We start from the raw sequence: 18,597 nt of genomic DNA on the forward strand, positions 1-18,597 counted from the left end.
AAGAGCAAGGAAAACCTTCAAGACGTAGGAGACACTATTAGCCAAGCAAGCCTTCACGTTATGGGTGTTTCAGAGGGGAAAGAAGCATAAAAAACCATTAAGTATTTACTGAAAACTATCCAAATCTTGGCAAAGATATAGACTTCCAGGCCTAGAAAGCTCAAGTGACCTCTTAGATTCAACTGGGCATCCTCTCAAAACCCAGATGAGGTGTCGGCTTATCTCAGAATGGCTATTACAAAAAAGGCAATAAATAAATGTTGCCAAGGATCTGGACAAAGGATCTCGCATTCACTGCTTTTGAAATGTAAATTAGTACAGCCATTATTTAAAATGGTATAGAGATTCATAAAATAAGAACCACCATATGATCCAGTTGTCCCACTACTAGGTGTGTGTATATATATATATACACATATATATATACACATACATACTTATTTATATATATTTATTGAGGAGGCAAAGAGAAAGCTCTTCCTTCTGCTGGTTCACTCACGAAATGTCTGCAACAGCCAGAGCTAAGCCAGGCCAAAGGCAGGAGCCCGGAGCGTCTTCCGGGTCTCCCATGTAGGTGCAGGGTCCCAAGCACTTGGGCCATCTTTGACTGCTTTCCCAGGCGCATTAGTAGAGAGCTGAATTGGAAGAGGAGCAGCTGGACATGAACCGGTGCCCATATGGGATTCAGGCACCACCTCATATGCCACAGTGCCGGCCCCCTACTGGGTATATTTTCTACATGACAAAGCAGTGTATCAAAGGCATACCTGCATATTCATAATAGCCAATAAACAGACACACCAAGGTATGTGTGGACAGGTGAATGGCTAAAAAAAAGTGTTAGGGCTGTGTGTCTGTATAAAGAACATGGGTAAGTGAGTTTGTGGTAAGAGAACTTATTTTCCATGAATGTACTTTTATGAATGTACTTTCCATGAATGTACTTTGATGTACTTTTATATCTATTATATTAGAATATTATTCTACCGTGAAAAGTGAAATCCTGTCATTCCCAGTGGCATGGAGGGGACTGTGGGACATTATGTTAGGAGAAAATGTGCCAGAGCCCAAAAGATCAATACCATATTGTGTGTACACTAAAGATGATTTAATTACAGAATAGTGATCTGACCACCTCCTCCCCACCAGCTTGGTGGCTCCCAATCTGGCTTTCAGATGAGTATTTCCTTCTCTCTCCAGGTGTAACACATGTAGGATTTCATGTGCGCCTCATTTTAGATTACTCTGGGGCTTGTGGGTTTTTTAGATCAGCTACATACTGGTTCTAATGTTCTCTGTGTGCATTTGACCCCCTCATTTTAGGATTCCCATTACACCGTGGTTGGAGAGACTTTTAAGAAGTGCTTTGTGACCAGACCACACCCCAGACCAAAGAGTTGTGGGGATTTTGACAAGATAGGGAAGATATTCTGTGCCAGACAAGACTGTAGCCATGACTGGGGAATCCGTGCAAAGGTCAATGCTTTTGAGATTCCATTAATCAAGATTCAGAGTTTTGTGGTAGAAGACACTGTGACTGGAAAACAGATGTGTCCCTCAAAGTGGAAGGACTTTAATTTTGAGAAGATACCATTTGATCCTAAAGAACTGTCTGAATGACCCTAGGGCCTCAGACTTCAACTACAGAGAATAGGTAACTTTGAAGAAATAAGTATAATTAGCCATGTACTGCTGGTACTACTTGGAAGATATTTTACATACTGCTGACCTAAATATCACTTAATTTCACTTACTGTTTAACAGCTTGAACTGTATCATTGAGAGTACTTACAGCTTATGGAAAATGGAATTAAAAGATGTTTGTTTTGGTGCAAAATTTTGAAATCTGCTTTCAAGGAATGAGAACTATACATGGATTTCAGGTTTTTTCGGCAGCAAAGCATCTTTTAATTCCGTTTTTGCAAGAACATTTTGAATATGCTTGTACATGAAAAAGTGAGTGATGAGTCACAGTATGAATACTTAAAGATTTTTAATTTTTCCTAATCTTCTTTAGAGCCACTTGCCAATGAAAAGAGTACCCAACCAGTACACGCTGGGGTGGATGAACGGAACGCTGAAAGGTTTTCCATACCACTTTCCTTAACCTACAGTAAACTGGCTTTTACCTTCTTGATGTGTTGAAATCATTCTTGTCAAGGACTCCAGTGACTGTGGTTGGCAAATCCATTTGGTCATGTCTTGGTCCTACTTGATGTCTTTGCTGTTTGTGGCCCGGGTGAGTGCCCACTTGTTAAAACTGTCCCCTGGCTTCTCTCTCAGATCTTCCCCAGTCTTATAAAATGGTTTGTTTGCTGATCCTTAAATGTAGATCACTCCAAGGGTTCAATATATATAACTAAATACATATGTATGTACAAGAGATCTTCAAAGTTTTCATAGAAAATGAAATAATTTTGAAATCCTTGCATAAAAAAAAAAGGAAGATTATTTATTTCCAAGGCAGAGAAGTCTTCCATCTACTGGTTCACTCCCCCGATGGCTGCAAAGACCGAAGCTCCACTGATCTGAAGCCAGGAGCTCCTTCCAGGACTCCCAGGCTATAGCAGAGAGCCAGATTGGAAGTGGAGCAGCTGGGACTTGAACTGGTGCCTATATGGGATGGCAGCAGCACTGGCCCCAACTTTTTATTTCTACATGAACTTTTTGAAGTGCCCTGGAATAGTTCCATGTACCTATGTTCTCTGAGTAGCAACGTACAGCATGGTAATCTTGAAACTGCATAGTAGACAGCTTTTAGTGAGAACACAAATGATGGGATGATTACTGAGAAGTTCCTTGTGTTCTTTTAGTTTACTCTTACCATGTGCTGTTGATTTCCTTTATTGTACCATTGTTTCTTTTGAAGGTCATCTAAAGCCATTTTCTAATAATGGCTGATGAACACTTGGACTATCTTGTTCTCAAGTCACTCAAATTATACTGATGAGGCTGTTTAATTTGGCTTTCCTTTGTACATAAAAAATTGAAACATGGGGCTCGGGTCAGTGCTGTGGCATAGCAAGTAAAGCTGTCGCCTGCAATACTGACATCCCATAGCAGGCACCAGTTCATGTCCTGGCTGTTCCACTTTCAACCCAACTCCCTGCTAATGGCCTGGGAAAAGAAGCAGAAGATTACCCAAGTGTTTGGGCCCCTGGCACTTACATGGGAGAGCTGAAGAAGTTCCTGGCTTTAGCCTGGCTATTGTGGCCATCTGGGAAGTGAAGCAACAGATGGAAGATCTCTCTGTAATTCTGCCTTTCAAAAAAAAAAAAAAAATTGAGACATGTATGCAAGAGACATTCCTCCATCACTCAGCAAGATTTGCTGATGCTTCAGAGCGAGCTTAGTTTTTGGGTTTTCAGACATGGAGATGGGGCTTGAGCTTTGTTATTTACATCCAAGGTAACATCTACAGTAACTGTAGGGGCTGCAAGAAATTTAAACATCTTCCTAAAACACACTCAGAATAGTTGTAATTCACCAGGACCATTAAGGGCCCAAGCAAAATGCCAAAGACCATAAAATGTGATTAATATGTTCCACACGAATGGTCTGAGAGCAGCTATTCCAGCAGAGTGTCCAGCCTGGTGGAGTTCTATAAAAGCTCTTCTACAACCCCAGAACTCACTGTCTCCGGGTGCTTGGCTGCTGACATGGTGATTCACCCAGAAATGAAGTCATCCTCCAAGGCCTGATAGGGCAGCGAGGCCAGTGACTTCTATCCTTCAAACACGCTCACTACGGACTGAATTGCAAACAGCATCAGGTTGCCCTGTGGGGAACAATGACGCGAGAGTCTGAAGAGAGCATTCTATAGGAGGAGGTAGGCTTCTGTACTGTACACCCTTCCATTCCAGGAGCAATTTACAGCACCGTCCCTTCTGTGGGTAGTAAGAATGATTTAGCCCGGTTGGTTCCTAGACACACTCATCATCAACCCTTCTGTTCTTGGGACACTGATAACATCCGCCAGCAGCACCTAGATACGGACCAGGTGAGGGATCGCTGGTGGCCTTCGCATCAAAGCCCCATCGATGACGACTCTGCTCCTGTGCTCTAGTCACCTTCACAAGGCCACCACTGTCACAACACACAAATCGTATGGGTGCACACACATTCTGACCACAGCAACCACTCAATGTGGAAAGCTTAAGCAGCCCCTCAGGTGGCTGGTAATAAGGACCTACAGGAGTGGAGTTTTACCAGCCTTAGTAGTGTTACACTAGGACTGAACCTAATCTTTCTGTACAAGATCCCTGAATGCTGAATAAATTGTCTCATGGGGCAAGCAGTGGACAGAAGATTGGGTCCCAGTGCTCTGATGACCAGGCCACATCCCCTGAGTGATACTGCTGAGATTAAAAATTCATTGCAAGAGACACCAAGATGGCCAGGTAGACACGCCTAGTGTTCTCCTCTCCCATTGCTAAAAATTGAAACAACAAATAAATGGCTGTTTTGAGGTGAGTGGCCAGGGGGAGAACTATAGAACTCAGCAAGGAAGACCTGGGGTGGCATCAAGAATTAGGGACAAAGAGCACTGGGAACAGCACCCCTGGCCCGACAGTCGAGGGAATTCCCCACTACAGGGGTGGGGGGCACTGGGGCTCGCCCCTCTGCCCTATCTCCTCAGATGCTGTTAGTCAGCAATTGTAGTCACAGGGGAGAACCATGGCTGACACAGGCTTGGGGCACAGGAGCTCTGCTTCAGACAAGCAGTGACATTAGTGATCCCACAGCGCAGGATGCATCAGTGTAGCACCACCACTGGAATTTTTACTGCCCTAGAGTATGGAAGCTATCTATCCCCATCCTTGGGGCCCTGGAGATATTCCACACTTGCAAAACCATGAACCCCAGTAGCACAATTGTGACACCAGCATCAGAGCTCATGCAGTTGGCCAGATGGCTCAGTATAGCAAGAGGTTCTGCCCCCACGAGCCTAGAAGCTATGGTGCTTGCCCTCTTGTACTTGGGGCCTCTCTTCCCCTACCACATCGCCCCCTGCTGCCTAAGGCATGGTATGCTCCCGAATACTGCCTGCTGCCAGCACCTGCACAGCGCTACTGGGCTAAGAACAAGCACCCTGGGCCCTGCTGCTGCTGACTGTAACAGAAGCTAGAGGGAGACTGCACTGTGGCACCCAACTGGGACTAAAGCCAAAGTTGCTTATCAAACTGATAGCTGAAGACACACCTTCAGTGAAAAAGCCTTTTACCACAAAAGCCACTCTTTAAAAATGACAGGTCTTGTAGATGTGTAGATATCAGTGTGGGACACAAATAAGAAAATGCAAAGTAACATGTGACCAAAGAAGCAGAGCAACTCTTTAGCATGCAACTCCCCAAATAAAAGGGTATTGATTAAAAAGGCACTTTAAGAATTAAAAAAATCTGAGATATGGAATAAAGACAGTTCACTGAAATGAGGAAACAATACATGAAAACAAAGCAACAGCGATCTTACTAAAGTACCAAACACAAATCTTGGGGATGGTGAATGTACTATGTTAAATAGAAAATACAGCTGAAAGCATCAATAAAACTACATCAAGTGCAACACAGTGAATCTGAACTTGAAGACAAGTCTTACCAAATACCTTGGGTCAGGCTAACAACAACGAAACGGAATAAAGATGGTATCCGAGACTTTTGGGATATCATTAATTGAACAAATATTCAAGTTCTGGCAATCTCAAAAGGAGATTCTAAGGCATAGAAAATATCTAGTCTTCGAAAACACATGAACATCAGGGTATAGATGACCAATTAAGACCACCAGTAGACATGACAAGAAATGATCCTCATGTCACATTAAACTGTCAAAAGTACAACACAGAGAATCCTAGGAACTGCCAGGGTGCAGTGGTTAAACGATGCTTGGGACGCCCACAATCCACACTGGAGTGCCTGTGCTTGAGTCTCTGCCGCTGAGTCTGCTAAAGTGCACCCTGGGAAGCAACAGCTGATGGGCCCGGCCCAGCCTTGGCTCCTGGGGACATTCGGGAAGTGAACCAGTGGATGGAAAACCCCTCTGCCTTTCAAATAAACAAATCTTTTTTTTTTTAAAAGGGTGGTAAACCATGAAAAGGGCTTCCAAATGCTTACCCTCCCACAGAAACAGCAATTGAGCACATGAAAATACCTTCGTAAGAGTTATGGAGAAGTGGGTAAGGGGTCACAACACCTGAATGCAGCACAGGGATAAGAAAAGATACAACGAAAAGAGAAGAAAGTACGGTTTTACATGACCCCACCCACCTTGGGACAAGGACAGAAACTGAACACTAGACTTTCCCCAATTCCAGGACCACCCCAGTAACAGTGCCAGTCATAGGTTATGCCACTAAACAAGTCTTAAAGTCATCAAATATCTTTCCAATCACAAAAATAGAAAACTAATACCAATGAAGAATTTTATAAAATTCACAAACACATCAAAATTAAACACTGTGCTTCTCAACAAAAATGGGTCAAGAAGAAATTAAAAGTAAGTGGGCATTTGGTCTAGTAACTGAGATGCTGGTGGGATGCCTGGATTCCATTCTCAGTTCTAGTTCCTGATTCCAGCTTGTTGCTGTACAGACCCTGCGAGACACCGATCAATGGCTCAGGTCTTTGGGTTCTTTCCCAACATGGAGAACTGAGCTGAGTTCCCAGCTCTTGGTTTCAGCTGTGGCTTAAAGCCTTAATGGGCAAGAGAAATAGGAATTTGAGAAATGGGCCAGCAGATGGGAGCTCACCATCTCTCTGCCTCTCAAACAAACGGGACACACAACACACCAAAACTTATGGGAAATGCCAGAGGGAATTTTATAATAATAAACATCTATATTGCACATCCAAGTACAGGAAGCACATAGAATTCCTAATAGACATGACAAGAAAAGATCTCTGCCGTAACACACTGTAATCAAAAATAAAGAGAAGATTCTAAAATCTGCACAAGAAAAACACCAGATTACTCTCAGAGGATCTCCAATTAGACTTACAGCAGACTTCTCATCAGAAACCCTACAGGCTAGGAGAGAATGGCGAGATATATTCTAAGACTTAAGAGGAAAAAAACAGTCAGCCCAGAATATTATACCCTGCAATGCTCTCATTTATGAATGAAGGTAAAATAAAGACCTTTCATAACAGAAATTGAAAGAATTTGTCACCACCCATCCAGCCCTACAAACATGCTTAAGGATGTGTTGCACACAGAAACATGGTCATCACTATGAAAGAAGGTAAAGGAAGAAAATCTCTCAGTAAAAAGCTCAAAGGAAATTCAAAGTAAAAAATAGGAATATTTTTGAAAAATGGCAAGGCGAAGTCATTATTTATCAGTAATCACCTTGAATGTAAATGGCCTCAACTCTCCAGTTAAAAGAAACATTCTGGCTGAATGGATTAAAACATAAAACAAATAAAACAAATAGAACAAATAAAAAACACATTTGAGAGCCTTAAAAACAGAATCAGTGAGGCAGAAGAGAGAATATTGGACTTAGAAGACAGAGCACAGGAAAGTATACAGTCAAACCAAAGAAAAAAAGAAATTAGAAATCTAAAAAATATTGTTGGGAATCTACAGGATACTATTAAAAAACCCAACATTTGGGTTCTAGGAGTTCCTGAAGGCATGGAGCGAGAGAAAGGATTAGAAGGCCTTTTTAGTGAGATACTAGCAGAAAACTTCCCAGGTTTGGAGAAAGACAGAGAGATACAAGTACAGGAAGCTTTTAGAATCCCCAATATAAATGACCAAAAGAGAGCCTCACCACGACGCAATGTAATCAAACTCACCACGGTGAAACAAAGAAAAAATTCTGAAATGTGCAAGAGAGAAATGTCAGATTACTCTCAGAGGTTCTCCAGTCAGACTCACAGCAGACTTCTCATCAGAAACCCTACAGGATAGGAGGGAATGGCGAGATACAGCCCAAATACTAAGAAACAAACTGCCATCCCAGAATATTATATCCTGCAAAGCTCTCATTTGTGAATGAAGGTGAAGTAAAGACCTTTCATAGCAAACAGAAATTGAAAGAATTTGTCGCCACTCGTCCAGCCCTGCAAAAGATGCTTAAAGATGTGTTATACACAGAAACACGGCCATCAATACAAAAGAAGGTAAAGGACGAAAATCTTTCAGTTAACGATCACAGGAAGTTCAGAGCATATATTAGAAATATCTTTGGGGCTGGCGCCGCGGCTCAATAGGCTAATCCTTCACCTGTGGCGCCGGTACACGGAGTTCTACTCCCGGCTGGGGCGCTGGATTCTGTCCCGGCTGCCCCTCTTCCAGGCCAGCTCTCTGCTGTGGCCCAGGAGTGCAGTGGAGGATGGCCCAAGTGCTTGGGCCCTGCACCCCATGGGAGACCAGGAGAAGCACCTGGCTCCTGCCATCGGATCAGCGCGGTGCGCCGGCTGCAGTGGCCATTGGAGGGTGAACCAACAGCAAAAGGAAGACCTTTCTCTCACTGTCCACTCTGCCTGTCAAAAAATAATATCTTTGGAAAAATGGCAGGGCAAAGTCACTATTTATCAATAGTCACACTGAATGCAAATGGCCTCAACTCTCCAGTTAAAAGGCACAGACTGGCTAAATGGATTAAAAAACAAAACCCATCTATTTGCTGCTTACAAGGAACACATCTTACCAACAAAGATGTATGTAGACTGAAAGGATAGAAAGATATTCCATGCCAACAGAAACTAAAAAAGAGTTGCTGTAGCCATCCTAACATCAGACAAAATAGACTAATACAAAAAACTGTTAAAAGAGACAAAGGGCACTATGTCATGATTAGGGGGATCAATTCAACAGGAAGATGTAACTATTATAAACATATGCACCTAATTACAGGGCATCTGGCTATTTAAAAGAAATGTTAAGGAATTTAAAAGGAGATTTGGACTATAATACAATAGTAACGGGGGACTTCAATACCGCACTTTTAGCAATGGACAAAACAACCAGACAAAAAATCAGCAAGGGAACAGATTTAATCTCAACACTATAGAACAAATGGACCTAACAGATATCCATAGACCTTTTTATCATACAGTTGGAGAATATACATTCTTCTCAGCAGTGCATGGAACTTTCTCTAGGATTGACCACATGCTAGGCCATAAAGCAAGTCTCAGCAAATTAAAAAAAATCAAAATCATATCATGCATCTTCTCAAACCACAATGGAATGAACCTGGAAATCAGCAACTCGGGGATCACTAGAACATATGGAAATACATGGAGACTGAACAACATACTCCGGAATGAATAGTGGGTCACAGAAGAAATCAAAAGAGAAATCAAAAAATTTCTAAAGACATATGATGATAACACAACTTAAGAGGAAAGTTTATAGCAATAGATGCCTAACACAAGAAATTGGAGAGGCACCAAATAAATGAGCTATCAATGCATCTCAAGGATCTATAAAAACAACAGCAAACAAAATGCAAACCTAATAGCAGAAAAGAATTAAAATTAGCGAAGAAAGCAACAAAACTGAATCCCCCCCCCAAAAAAAATCAGCAAACGAAAAGCTGGTTTTCTGAAAAAATAAAATTGACACACCTTTGATCCAACTAACCAAAAAAAGGGAGAAAAGACCCAAATCAATAAAATTAGATATGAAAAAGGGAATGTAACAACAGGCACCACAGAAATAAAAAGAGTCATCAGAAATTACTACAAAGAGTTATATGCCAACAAACTGAGAAATCTAGCAGAAATGGATAGATTCTTAGACACATACAACTTGCCTAAATGGAGCCATGAAGACATAGAAAACCTAAACAGAACCATAAACAAGACAGAAATTGAATCTGTAATAAAGACCCTCCTAACCAAGAAAAGCCCAGTACTGGATGGATTCACTGCTGAATTCTACCAGACATTTAAAGAACTAACTCCAATTCTTCTCAAGTTATTGAAAACAACTGAAAGAGAGGGAATCCTCCCACATTCCTTTTGTGAAGCCAGCATCACCTTAATTCCTAAACCTGAAAAAGATGCAACAGAGAAAGAGAATTATAGACTAATTTCCCTGATGAACATAGATGCAAAAATCCTCAACAAAATTCTAGCCAACAGAATCCAACAACAGATCAGAAAGATCACCCACCCCGACAAAGTGGGATTTATTCCTGGTATGCAGGGATGGTTCCACATTTGCAAATCAATGTGATATACCACATTAACAAACTGCTGAATAAAAACTATATGATTATCTCACTAGATGCAGAGAAAGCATGTGATAAAATACAACACCCTTTCCATGATGAAAACTCTAAGCAAAGTGGGTATAGAAGGAACATTCCTCAACACAATCAAGGCAATTTATGACAAATCTATGGCCAGCAAGATATTGAATGGGAAAAAGTTGGAAGCACTCCCACTGAGATCCAGTACCAGATAGGGATGCCCACTCTCACCAGTGCTATTCAATATAGTCTTGAAAGTTTTAGCCAGAGCCATAGGGAAGAAAAAAAATCAAAGCGATATAATTGGGAAGGAAGAAGTCAAACTATGCCTATTTGCAGATGACATTCTATATATAGGGGATACAAAAGACTCCACTAAGAGACTATTGGAACTCATAGAAGAGTTTGGTAAAGTAGGATATAAAATGATTACACAAAATCAACAGCCTTTGTATACACAGACAATGCCCAGGCTGAGATGAACTTCTAAGATCAATCCCATTCACAATAACTACCAAAAAAAAAAAAAAAATCAAACACCTTGGAATAAATTTAACCAAGGATGTCAAAGATCTCTACGATGAGAATTACAAAAGAAAGAAGATATAAAAAAAAATGGAAAAATCTTCCACGTTCATGGATTGGAAGGATCAATATCATCATAATGTCCATTCTTCCAAAAGCAATTTACAGATTCAATGCAATACCAATCAAATTACCAAAGACATTCTTCTCAGATCTAGAAAAAAAGGTGCTGAAATTCATATGGAGGAACAGGAGAACTCAAATAGCTAAAGCAATCTTATACAACAAAAACAAAGCTGGAGACATCACAATACCAGATTTCAAGACATACTACAAGGACCAGCACCATGGCTCACTTGGTTAATCCTCTGCATGCGGTGCCGGCATCCCATATGGGTGCCAGGTTCTAGTCCCGGCTTCTCCTCTTCCAGTCCAGCTCTCTGCTGTGGTCTGGGAGGGCAGTGGAAGATGGCCCAAGTGCTTGGGCCATCATGGGAGACCAGGAAGAAGCACCTGGCTCCTGGCTTCGGATCGGCGCAGTGCAGGCTGTGGCGGCCATTTGGGGAGTGAACCAATGGAGGGAGGACCTTTCTCTCTGTCTCTCTCACTGTCTAATTCTATCTGTCAAATAATTAAAAAAAAAAATGACCAGCTCAAAGAATCCAAATTAAAAAAAAAAAAAAGGGATACTACAAAGGAGTTACAATCAAAACAACCTGGTACTGGTACAAAAGTAGATGGACAGACCAATGGTACAGAATAGAAACACCAGAAATTAATCCAAACATATACAACCAACTTATATTTGACTGAGGAGCTAAAACCAATCCCTAGAGCATGGTCAGTCTCTTCAACAAATGGTTCTGGGAAAACTGGACTTCCACATGCAAAAGTATGAAGCAGGATCCCTACCTTACACCCTATACAATAAACCACTCAACATGGATTAAATCTATAACTCGACACCATCAAATTATTCGAGAACATTAGGGAAACCCTGAAAGACATTGGCACAGGCAAACAGTTCTTGGAAAAGACCCAGAGGCACAGGCCGTCAAAGCTAAAATGAACAAATGGGATTACTTCAAACTGAGAAGTTTCTGTATGATAAAAGAAACAGGAAAGTGAAGAGGCAACTGACAGAGTGGGAGAAATTATTTGTAAACTATGCAACTGATAAAGGATTAATAACCAGAATCTACAAATCCACAACAACGAAACAACCAACCCAGTTAAGAGATGGGCCAAGGACCTTAACAGGCATTTTTCAAAAGAGAAATGCAAATGGCCAATACACACATGAAAAAATGCTCAGGATCACTAGCTGTCAGAGAAATGCAAATCAAAACCACAATGAGGTTTCATTTCATGCCAGTTAGAAGGGCTTTCATACAGAAATCAAGAAACAACAAATGCTGGCAAGGATGTGGAGGAAAAGGTCCCCTAATCCACTGTTGGTGGGAATGTAAACTGGTGAAGCCACTATAGAAGACAGTATGGAGATACCTCAAAAATCTGTATATAGACCTACCATATGACCCAGCCATCCCACTCCTGGGAATTTACCCCAGGGAAATGAAATCAGTAAAGAAGAGTGCTATCTGCACCTCCATGTTTATTGCAGCTCAATTCACAACAGCTAAGACATGGAAGCAACCTAAATGTTCATCAACCGAAGACTGGATAAAGAAATTATGGGATATGTACACTATGGAATACTACATAGCAGTAAAAAAAAAAAAAAAGAAATCTGATTATTTGCAACAAAATGGATGAATCTGGAAAACATCATACTTAGTGAAATAAGCCAGTCCCAAAGGGACAAATACCATTTGTTCTCCCTGATCTGTGATAACTAATAGAGCACTTAAAAGGAAATCTGTAGAAGTGAAATTGACACTTTGAGAAGGGATGACTTGGGCTGCCCTTGTCTTGACTGTCTAGGACCAGTTTTTTTGTTTTTTTATCTTTTTGTTTCCCTTCATACTATCTGCTGAATTCTTTACTTAACATAGAGTTAATCATATGTGTATAAAGTCAATTTAAAATTTATCTCAGTAAAAAATAAGAGTGGGAATAAGAGGTAGGAGGAAGTTTGTAACTGTAAAGCTGTATAGTTTTACATACATTCCTAGACTTACTTCTAAGGGTACAGTTTATTTTTTTAAAGTTTATATTTAATGAATGCATTTTTCATAAGTAAAACTTTAGGAATATACTGGTTCTTTCCCCCTTACCTGCCCTCCCCACCCTGACTCCCTTCCTACCTCTTACTCCCTCTCCCATCCCATTCTTTATTATGGTTCATTTTTAGTTTAACTTTATATACAGAGGACCAACACTATGCTAAGTAAAGACTTCAACAGTTTGTACCCATAAATACACACAATATATAAAGTACAGTTTGAGAAAGGGGTACAGTTTAAAAACTTGTCATGGGACTCCAAATCCCATTACACTTGGTGGTAAAATGCCATCCTAATTGTTAAAGTGTTCATATTAAGTGTTTAACTGAACATATAGATAGGATTAAGTGTTAAAGAGGTCATATAAATAGGATCAAGTGCCTTGTAATAATAATAGATAGAATTAAAGGAGAGAATGTCCAACATGGGAAGCAGTCCACACAACAGACTCATAGAATGACAATCACTTTAAGTAATATTCTGACCTCAGAATCAGCCCTTAAGGCTTCCTGGACTGTTGAAAAGCCTGTGAGAGCATTTTAGGCATGAAAAACCAAGACACTGAGGCAAAAATATTTTACATGAAGGATCTCTGTGAGTGAGACACCAGTGAAAACTGGCCATCAAATAAAGATGTACTTTTCTCTAAAGGGAGGAGAGAACTTCCACTTTGCTTATGGACTTGTCCAAATACTGATGGAGTTTGTGGATTCAGAAGGCTTCCATAGCCTAGGCAGCTCATGTCAAGAGCCTTGGGTGGTCACTGACATCATACATAAGAGTGTTAACTGTTAAATTAACAGGAGTCACTGGGCACTAACTCCCCATGCAGGACCTGTGTCCTCAATGAGTTGTATTATGAGAGTTAACTGTAAAACCAGTTCTCAAACAGTTTGTTTGTGTGTGCATGCGTGCAAATTGTTGAAATCTTTACTTAGTACAGAGTTGGTCTTTGTACAAAGTTAACTGAAAATGAATCTTAATGGAGAATGAGACTGGCAAGGGGAAAGGGAGGAGAAGGAGGGTTGGAAGTGTGGGTGGGAGGGTGGATATGGTGGGAAGAATAACTATATTTCCAAAGTTGTACATATGAAATTTGTATTCCTTAAAAACTAAATGTAAAAAAATTAAACACCTCTATTAAAAAATAAAGACCTCAAACAATCCAATGTTAAGAGAAAAAACAGTAAGCCCAAAGACAGTAAAGGAAGGACATTATAAAGATTGTAGCAAAAATAAATGGAGACCTGAAAAACAATATAAGGGTCACTGGAACTAAGAGCTTTTGGAAAAGAAACATTGACCAAACTTGAGGTAGAGTAAAAAAAAAAAAAAGGTTATTCAGAATACTTAAGAAAAGTCATTACAACTGACCCCATGGCGCAGTAGGTTAATCCTCTGCCTGTGGCGCTGGCATCCCATATGGGTGCTGGTTCTAGTCCCGGCTGCTCCTCTTCCAGTCCAGCTCTCTGCTATATCCTGGGAAAGCAGCAGAAGATGGCCCAAATTCTTGGGCCCCTGCACCCATGTGGGAGACCCGGAAGAAGCTCCTGGTTCTTGGCTTTGGATCACCGCAGCTCCGGCCGTTGCAGCCATTTGGGGAGTGAACCAACAGAAGGAAGACCTTTCTCTCAGTCTCTACCTCTGTCTGTCTGTAACTCTACCTCTCAAATAAATAAATCTTTTTTTTTTTTTTTTTTGACAGGCAGAGTGGACAGTGAGAGAGAGAGACAGAGAGAAAGGTCTTCCTTTTTCTGTTGGTTCACCCCCCAATGGCCACTGCGGCCGGCGCACTGCAGCCGGCGCGCTGCAGCCGGCGCACCGCGCTGATCCGTAGCCAGGAGCCTGGTGTTTCTCCTGGTCTCCCTTGCAGGTGCAGGGCCCAAGCACTTGGGTCATCCTCCACTGCACTCCTGGGCCACAGCAGAGAGCTGGACTGGAAGAGGGGCAACTGAGACAGAATCCGGCGCCCCGACCGGGACTAGAACCCAGTGTGCTGGCGCCACAGGCGGAGGATCAGCCTAGTGAGCAGTGGCACCGGCCAAATAAATAAAATCTTAAAAAAAAAAACTCAGTAGTGTTTTTATAGGTGAGAAAACAAATTATCTAACAAGGAAATCAAGAAAAAAAAATTCCACTTGCAACAGCTACATACACACAAAAATACTTAGGAATAAATTTACTCAACAAAAGACACGTGCACTGAAAACTATAAAACTCTGATGAAAGGAGGAATATCCCATGTTTATCCACTGTTAAAAAGCCTATACTACCTGAAAGAAATCTACAGATTCAATTTAGTTCCTATCAAATTTCCAACATTTTTCACAGAAATAGAAAAAACAATCCTAAAATTTATATGGAACCACAGGCCTTCAAATATCCAAAACTATCATGAGCAGAATGAACAAAGTTGGAGGAATCACACTAACCTCAAAATATACAAGGCTACAGTAATCAAAGCAGTACAGTACTGTTATAAAAACAAAAAGGCCAAGAGGATTTAAAAGGTTAGTACCCAAAATATATAAGGAACTCAACTCAATAGCAATGAACAACTCAATGTCTTAGAATTGTATCTACGAAATACATGAAATCTGTTTTCTTATATTTATTAAAAAAGGGCAAAGAATCTGAATAGACATTTCTCTGGAGACAATATACAAATGGCAAAGAGGCATATAGAAAAATGGCCAATAGCAAATTAAAATCCCAATGACCTTATCACCTCACAGGCCAGTTAGAGTTGCTACGATGAAAAATACCAAAGATAAGTATAGATGCAGATGTAGAAAAAAGGAAATGCTTGCACATTGCTGATGGGAATGCAAATGAGCACAGCAATTACGGAAGACGGCATGAGGTCCCTTAAAAAAGTTAAAGTAGCACCGCCATATTACCTAGCGATCCCAGCAGTGGGAAATTAAACCAGTGTGAAGAAGGGATGTCAGCACTCCTGTGTCCACTGCAGCGTTATTCTTAATAGTCAGGATATGGACGCAGCCTGAGTATCAGCAAATAACTGAAGAAAAATGTGGTACACACATAATGGAACGCTATTCTGCCTTTAAAAAGAAGAAAACCTCGTCATTTGGGAAAATATGGATGAACTTGGAGGACAATCTGTTAGGTGAAATAAGCCATGCACAGAGGACAAATACCATATGTTACTGAAATGTGGAATCCCAGAAACTTAAACTCACAGTAGAGAACAGAATGGTTGTTATCAGGTAGGGGGTGGAATGTATCAGTGAGATGTTAAGTGATACGGTGTCTGTTAGAGGAACAAGTTCAAGAGATCTACTGTGCAAACTGGCAATTACAGTTGATAACCATATATTCTTGGAAAATCACTATGAGTAAATTTTAACTGTTACCACAAAATCAGTATATGAAGTAATACACGTTAATTGATTTAACTTAGCCAATTCCACAGTATATGCATATTTCAAAACATCATGTATGCAGCAAATATAACTTTTGTCAACTAAAATTTTTGAAAATATACAAAGCAAAAAAAAAAAAAAACCACCCACAAAACACTGACTCAATTTTAATCCTTAACAGGCATACTGGCTGGGCTGTGCTTAGGCTCAGACAGAACTACCACGAGTGGAGCAGGCTGACTTCCTTCATGCTGTGTTCTCCGGCAGCCTGGGACCCCTCCCCCCGAGAGTACTGGAAATCAGGCCCACAGCCCGAGAGCCCAGGAAGACAGGCAGCAGGCTGGCTTTCAGAGAGGCAAAATCAAGAAGGGAAGGAGTTAACAGGTTTTATCCTGTGGCAAGGCATGATAATTTCATACATTCCAAGTGCCGATTTTTAGAAAGGATAATCTCTAGCTCTCAGTTCCAAAAATTAGCTTTGAATTCTGGCCACTTCTACTTACCACATCTGACTTGTTATTTAAACTGATATGTACAGTGCAACTAATAATACTTGCCCTTCTATCATGGTGTGCCTTATCTCATCAGAATGTGAAAAAATTAAAAAAAAATTATAAGATGAATTTGTAAACGGTAAGGTGCCCTGTTATGGACTAAATGTTTGTGAACCCCCAAACTATTGTGCTGAGGTCCAGACATTCCCCTCCCCGCCTCGACTGGCTGTATTTACAGATGAGACCTCGGGGGTAAAAAGTGTGTTAAATGAGGTCATCCCCTGATTTCATGAAATTATTGACCTGTAACAGACACCAGTGATCCCGTTCTCTCTCCCTCTCCCAGTGCATGTACCCAGGAAAGGCCACGTGAGGACACAGTGCAAAGGTAGCCATCTGAAGCCAGGAAGACAGAACTTACCAGAGACCAAAGCAGTTAGATCTTGACCTTGGACTTCATGCCTGCAGAACTGTAAGATAAATTTCTGTTAAAGCCACTCAGCCTGTGGTACTTTGTTATGACAGTCTGAGCAGACTAGGACATGCCCTGAAATGACTTCAGTGATGGAAAAGAGCAGATAAACTCCAGAGCACTAAAAAGCCATCATCTGCTTACCATACTTGCATCCTTGCTACAGTTACCGAGTTACTACTATTCCTTCTTGTCAGTTCCCAAGCAGCACAAATAAGATCCTGGGTCAACACTGTCCCTCCAGCACTTCCCATAGGTGTCAAAACAGGAGAACACGAAGCTCATTCATGCAAAAGGGTGATGTGGTCTGCTCCAAATATCCCCCCCAAAAAAACCCACACACAGAGCACAACTCAATTCCAAAGTCAACAAGTTTTCCTTGAAAATAGATTTAATCTTAATGCAAATTATTAATGTTCTTGTGTCTGTCCTCCAAACCACTTCCAAAGGTCTCCTCGCTGAAAAAAATTCTGAAGACAGTAAAAGAAAACTTCATTTTTCTTTTATCAAAGGTACATAATCAAAAAAATTCAACATCTGATTTATCTGCGAGGCTTCTGGATCATTGATTCCGAAGGAAATGGAGGGATCATAATCACTGATTTGAAGTCTGAAAAGTTCTCATCTACCTATGTCAGTTAACACTGGTATAACAAGGGAAAATGGCCCTCCAGGGAAAGGTTTCATTGAGCAGAGGATAACAGGAATAAAATGGGTAGGCGACACCTGCTAGTGTTCAGCTCAAGATTAATAGTTAAGAGTGAAAAAATCAGCCCCCTCTGATCAGTAACTTTAAAAAGGAACTCGGTTTTCTTTCTGGCACTACTGACATTCCCACAGTTCTAGCTTCGGAATTCTAGAAAAAGACAGAGGAAAGTAGAGAGTGTAGAAACTTCTGGTTTTGTGCCTCTAGGATTGGCACCAAACCCCAGTGCTCACTCGCCATCTGTGAGGCAGGAGCCCCCGGTGGAGGCAGGAAAGAGCTCCTGCAGAAGAGTCTCTGCTGGCTAGCAGCTGGGCCTTCTCCCTGGGGCAGCACCAAGTACAGGTTTCCTAAGAACCGAGCGCCTACTTGGCCATCTTGCGGATCATGTAGTTGAGGATGCCGCCATTGTAGAAATAAGTGAGCTCCACGTCGGTGTCAAACCGCATGACGGCCTGGAAGGTCTTCCCGGTGTCCAGCTGTGATGACAAGAGAGAGAAGTGGCTGAGGGAGGAGGCGAGACCCCAGGCAGCCTGCACTGTAGCCTGCCACTCCAGGTGTGGGCCACACGCCAGCAACACAGGAGGACTGGCAAGGTCTCTGGCCACACCCCAGACCAGGTAA

At 41.4% G+C, this 18,597-nt stretch overlaps 2 protein-coding genes across 5 annotated transcripts in view; one reads left to right on the forward strand and one right to left on the reverse strand.

Moving 5' to 3' along the window:
• RIGI (RNA sensor RIG-I) overlaps nt 1-6,063 on the forward strand; it is a 72,100-nt gene extending 66,037 nt beyond the window's left edge. For 2 of the 3 annotated variants that reach the window (XM_062208103.1, XM_062208104.1), the window contains 2 exons: nt 1,324-1,654; nt 2,018-2,133. In XM_062208103.1, the coding sequence (XP_062064087.1) occupies nt 1,324-1,620 (297 nt within the window). In that variant the 3' untranslated portion in view covers nt 1,621-1,654; nt 2,018-2,133. Of the gene's footprint in view, nt 1-1,323; nt 1,655-2,017 lie in introns of all 3 variants that reach the window. The other variant, XM_062208105.1, reaches the window with a different exon arrangement.
• Nucleotides 6,064-17,756: 11,693 nt separating this feature from the next.
• ACO1 (aconitase 1) overlaps nt 17,757-18,597 on the reverse strand; it is a 63,571-nt gene continuing 62,730 nt past the window's right edge. For both annotated transcript variants that reach the window (XM_062208107.1, XM_062208106.1), the window contains one exon: nt 17,757-18,452. In XM_062208107.1, coding sequence (XP_062064091.1) covers nt 18,339-18,452 — 114 coding nt within the window. In that variant the 3' untranslated portion in view covers nt 17,757-18,338. The remainder of the gene's footprint in view (nt 18,453-18,597) is intronic.

Source organism: Lepus europaeus, chromosome 12 (genome assembly GCF_033115175.1).
Source record: "Lepus europaeus isolate LE1 chromosome 12, mLepTim1.pri, whole genome shotgun sequence".
NCBI lineage: Eukaryota > Metazoa > Chordata > Mammalia > Lagomorpha > Leporidae > Lepus > Lepus europaeus.